Raw genomic sequence first — 6,000 nt, 5'->3', positions numbered from 1 at the left:
ACGTATATGTTCCCCATACTACATATCCCATAAATAACGTGATACAGGGTGTGTCATTGTTGACCGTTCCTCAAAATGTATTAAACCACAGCGATTGACTGCACCCCATTGAGAGAAGCGTGACGCATAGCTTTTAAATAGTGACGTTAATTATATCGATGTTTCTTATGATGTATTCTCATTATGGTATTTCAACAAATTAGTTTACTCTTAACATAAAATACATAACGTGTTAATAATAAAAACAGATTGATTAATAAAATACAAGTAGCTTATTCAAAATAATTACACTATGAAATCATAAAGTACTTAAAATTTATAAGAACTTCAAATAAACAAAAATATACTTACGGTTCTTAAAATTTCTTAAATACCCGTGTATTTAAGAAATTTTAAGCCGCCCGCTTAAATTTTCATATGTACAATAAAGCGGGCCCAATCATCAACCAACTTACCGATTTGCTAACTTTCGTCGATAGCTTGTAGCCATGATAGTACATCACTATTGTTAATAAGTGCGTAAGTGTTGTTGCCCAACATTTGCGCTATTGTTACTAATACGGGCTCCGTGCTCAGGCGCAACCCTCGTACAAGATTACAATGTAATAGGAGCTGCGATTAAAAAGCGTATTTTTCGGCATTGTGTATACCGCTTATTGTTCCTCTAACAAGAATAAATCGATGTTTTATACATTTTAAATGCGTCCTTATAACTTTATTTGCCGTGAAATGACAGATGGTTCTTAATTCGCCAATAAAAAGATCACTTAAAATGTTTTGACATTTGTTTCTTCTTTTAAATGAATTTTATAGATAATAATAATATTCTATAAAATAAAAGAATGTTTTTAAAAATCTATACTTTATTATCGTTGTGCATAAATAATTATGTATTGTAATATAGAAGCAATAAAACAAATGTATCGTTGTTTGCGGCTTTTCGTGAGCTTGTTTTTTTTTTAATTTATTTTATTATCATTGGCTGTGTTGCCATAATGTCAAATAAATCAGTAAGTTATTAAAACATATCATTATTAAGTAAATAAAAAACGTCATTTATAAAAGACATTTATTTTATAAAAAATGCGCATTTCAGTTGTTACAATATTTCTCGATAACATCTTGTTCAAAGCATACATTCAAGAGACTTAGATGCGTATACTATACCTAAAGCTGTGACATTAAGATAATATTTAATAAATACAATATAAATAATGTATGAAGAAAGTTCTTGTGTAATATGTAATGTGAAAAAAAAACAAAAATCAATTTCATATTGTTACGACCTTGCACGATTGTATATCAAAAAAAAAACTATTTTGATTGTAATTTTCACATCGATGCGGTTTCGTGGTAAGACTTTATCAAATAAAACTGTTAATGTAGTGGTACTAATAAAATCTAACTTAGTATGTATATTATTTTATGGCCATTAGTATGCCAAATAAATTAAATTCTACAGCGTCACTTATGGAGGACACACGAAGGTGTACGAATTAATTATCTGTGCGATTAATCAAGTCAAAATTTTAAAAACAATTTAATTATTTGAATTTGGAACAATATTCATTTTTATGACATCACATTTTCAATCTGTGTATTTCATATGTGTATGTGGGTCAATAGACTAAATTGACTTGAGCACACTTCAATGTAATTTCCAATAAGACAAATCAGAATACAGACAATATTACTAATTGTGTGCATATTACCGATGTTATAATATATAGTTGTATATGTGCTTATAAAATTCGTGTACAAAAGAGCCTGTATCAAAATTGTGAAAATATTCAATTACGAAAAATTTGATAATGTAAAAATCTTTACTAATGTTATAAATGCTAGTGTGTTTGTTTGTTTATTTGTTTGTTACGCTCTTACGTCTTAACTTATCAACCGATTATTATGTAATTTTGCAAACACCTTGTCAAAGGGTGCAGAAAAGGACAAAGTACATCCATAGTTGGGCGAAACCGCGGAGGGCTACTAGTGGTCTATAAATATACTATAAATTCCACTAGTTGGTAAAGAAGTATATTCTCACACTATGCATATGCATGCGAATAGTTTATGTAGGAACAAAAAATAATGTTATATTGTTATAATAATATCATTAAAGTTAAAAAAAAAATTGATTTTTTGTTCATAATAATGTATAAATAAAACTAAGGTATAATCATATATCATATATGTTAATGATTCAAATGCGGTATAACATACAAAACGAGTTAACAGGCACTGTGATCGATTCTACGACGCTATTCTCAGCTTAGTCGGATTTCAAGATCTACGTCACTTCAATATTAGATGATAGCCTCTCTAAATAAAACTGATTTACTACACTTATTGCGTAATATCGAACAAAACTGAATTTAAATTACGATTTACTTTTTAAATGCTACGATATATATTGTACGAATAACAAATTGAAATGTAATCATTCCACACTGATAATATTAATTTATAATTTATATGCTAACATTTATATAAGACGAGAAGTAAATAGAGATCCTGTCCAATACCAATTTGATTAGTGAAAGCTATATATTACTAACAAATGCAAACATTCCCACATTTAATCTAAATGACATGAACAAATATAGTTATTATTTACATAATTATAAATAACTTATTTACATCACATTAAAATTATATTAAAGTTCGTGCATCTATTCAGTTTTTCATTCAAGACGACCTTTTTTTTTAAATATTATATACTTGCAGCATATAGCTTGCAGTGGGACATTCACGGGCCGTTACTACTAACATTGTCGGCTAATAATTTCTCGAAAAAATATTAAATTAACAAAATACCTTAAAATTATATAAAGACTATCTATAGCCTATTCCAACCATAGGAGGAGTAAAAACAAACGAATCGACGCGAAATATTTATAGGAGTCGAGATCGGATATGACGTATTTGGAAAAAATGGCTTTTTAAAATTGTTACAGGAGATTTGGAAGAAAAAATTTAAATGGATATAAGTATGTAGTTTAATAGTATAGAATAGTGTATTTATATTACATAACTAAATACATATTAATCAAGAACTGTTTGTAGTGAGTAATATAGCAGAGGTTTTAATCATTCAATTCAGAATTGCTAGTGCAATTCGTATGGAATATGTCAATCTAAGGATTGTTCATTTTTACTCCTTCTTGGATTTGAATAAGGTATACATTGGGGAATGCCTATAAAATTACTGGGCTTAATAGTAAAATATTGTGATTTTAAATGATGACAATTACGTCATATTTTGTGACATCAAAGCTCTATTCTATAAAGTAAAAAATATTATATACAATCTTATCTATACTATAAATACCCTCATGATAGTACCAATAATCTCTAAAAGGCACGAATTGTACCTCTTGAAGCAATATGCATGTATGTGTGTCATTTAAATTGTTTTTACTGTGTACACAAAGGAGATATTTTTGTTAATTAAAACGTTACGAACTTATTTTTATATAACGTAACATACAGAGTTACATTAAGCTTGATTTATTACTATTTACTTTCATTACATATCTCAAATATAATATTGTTATAGAAAATCGTGTTATTAAATATTAAATCTAATTCGACGCAATAAAGCTGATCATGCTCTTAATAATAAACGATATAATCCGTCTTTTGGCAGTTACGAATACTGGTCGCGCTCATCACAAATACACAAGCCTTTATACTCGTAATATAATTTCAATCGGAAATAATATTCATTCGAATTAACTTACTCGTTCGACGAATTCGAATTTTAAATCTTTGAATCGATTTTCGTGACTTTTATTTCGTATTCGATTTTTAAACAGCTGAATTTTTACCAATAATGGTTCCTGTGCTGGTCGCGTATACCCTACGTCCGTCAAATTCGACCGAAGAGTTTCTCTTTATAGCGTCGTCCCCAGTTTCTTTGAGAGGTTCCTTTTCATCTCTGTGGAAAATGGATAAAAATCTTTAACTTTTCTCTTCGCAGTGTATTATATTTTACTTGTATACATATTTACACACACAACCTTTATTAAATAACCAAATCAAACTAAAAACAAATTATTTTTATTATTAAAGTAGCAACACTTTAATTAAAATGCAACGTGCGTAAAAAAAGAAAATAAAAATCAAGCTTAAATATAGTCTTTAACAAGCAGTTATGGGCTTTAGTTTTATAAATAAACAACGTATTTGTGGCGCTTTGATATAGTTGCATATAATATTATGTATATCTTACACTGGCGTAGTTGGGATATAACTACAAGTGGCCGGGATGAGGCAGCGTGGAGAAGACAATAAATATAATTCATTAGTAAACGTGCATTTTATATGTAATTGTATGTTAGATGAAAAAACACATCAATCAGGATGAAAAAAAAAATGGGATGAATGAGAAAAAAATTGATATATACAAATAATGATTTAAAAAAAAAAACAATGATTGATGTCGAAAAAAACTGGTAACATTTAAATAAATGTCTTAAGAGATGTTCCAGGTTCAACTTCGAATCAGTTTTAAAGAAGGCACCGAGTCAATTTCGAAAATCACAAAGTTTTTATTGAATATAATTACAGATACAAAATGAATTATATCGAGTAACTTTGTCTATTCTACGCAATGTACATTAAAGGCTAATGCGCTATTTTAAGACGACCACTAGCATATTTACAAAGGCTTAAACGCTAAGCTTGTCCAATCTCAATATTTACAATTGGTCGGCCCCGGCGAAAAGCATACATTTATTGCATTAACTGTAGCTTTATTCAAACCCGTTACGTTCTTCGAAGAATTTGTCATATTCTCCTCACAAGGGCCAGACCATAGCGTCTGCACACACAAAGCATGCAGGAAATCGAATGCTGAATTTCGAAATATCGCTATAATATTTTATCGGTTTTTAAAATATTTACACACGCAAAATGTCGCTAGCTTATTATATATTCTTCCAATTTCTTCTGCAAGTTTTGATAAAACTTAAAGTAAGGAGTATAACTATTAAAACTAAATATTATTTCAACGAGAACTTAAATCCGGAAAAAAACATTAATGTCGAATATCACTTTCTATTAACTCGATAGTTTTATTAAATTAAAATATTGCATTTTTGATTTATTTAAATGTTATAAGCTAGAAAAAGGAACACTTCAAAAACCGATGAAAAATATGTAACATTTCGAAAATTAGCAAACGAAATCGTGTCGTTCATGTGATGCCTTACGTCGGAGTCGGCACGAGCTTGACGGGCGGCGGCAGGGGCGCGGGAGAGGGCGGCGCGCGCGGCTTCGTGCTGCAATAAGGGAGCGGGAAGCGCCAACCGTACAGACTAGCGGGCAGAAACATCTCTCATCGACACTAACACTTTTTACGGAACGATAGGATGTAAAGGACCGGATGGCGGTAAAGGAACAAATTTATATGTCGATGAAGTGCAAAATGATCACAGTTCGGAATTTATGTCTAACATTAAATGATCTTTGACACAAGATTGAAAGTTAATAAAACATATTTGATGAAATACTGTAGACATATATTACCTTCCTAACTTGGCTTCGTCGTCGCTGTGTTTCTTGACTCGTTTACCGCAAATTGTTGCAATGACGCCTTGCCGTCTGAAGCACAGTAGGAGTAGATCCACTACAATGAGGCAGATCAAAACTCCAGACAACGCTAGTCCAATGATGGCACCACTTGATAATAGATGCGGCGGAGCAAAGCCAGACCGTTCCACTCCTGTCGAAATGAAAATATTTAAGGAATTTATTTAAATAAATATATAAATAAGAGCAGTAAATTTGAATACATTGTTTAAATTTGAAATACATAATATAGATTTTTTTTTATATTTACTGCTCTTAATAAGTTAGTTTTATGCATCATAATGAAGAAGCTAAATATAATGTTATGTGATAAAACAGATTGTAAGAAATGCATTTCTGCCGGTGCTTGTGCGGTTAGGCTTAAGACAAACGACTTAAAGGAAAGTATAAGCATTTATTACAATCGAT

General features: G+C 30.2%; 1 protein-coding gene across 2 annotated transcripts in view; it reads right to left on the bottom strand.

The window, feature by feature from the left end:
- Positions 1-1,061: 1,061 nt before the first annotated feature.
- The window catches only part of LOC126769384 (fasciclin-2), a 111,896-nt gene continuing 106,957 nt past the window's right edge, over positions 1,062-6,000 (bottom strand). Inside the window, exons 14-16 of one of the 2 annotated variants that reach the window (XM_050488127.1) lie at positions 5,530-5,725; positions 5,214-5,318; positions 1,062-3,937 (exon numbers count right to left, since the gene is read on the bottom strand). In XM_050488127.1, coding sequence (XP_050344084.1) covers positions 3,808-3,937; positions 5,214-5,318; positions 5,530-5,725 — 431 coding nt within the window. In that variant the 3' untranslated portion in view covers positions 1,062-3,807. The remainder of the gene's footprint in view (positions 3,938-5,213; positions 5,319-5,529; positions 5,726-6,000) is intronic. The other variant, XM_050488128.1, reaches the window with a different exon arrangement.

Source organism: Nymphalis io, chromosome 7 (assembly GCF_905147045.1).
Source record: "Nymphalis io chromosome 7, ilAglIoxx1.1, whole genome shotgun sequence".
NCBI lineage: Eukaryota > Metazoa > Arthropoda > Insecta > Lepidoptera > Nymphalidae > Nymphalis > Nymphalis io.
This window is presented reverse-complemented; position numbering and strand designations above follow the sequence as displayed.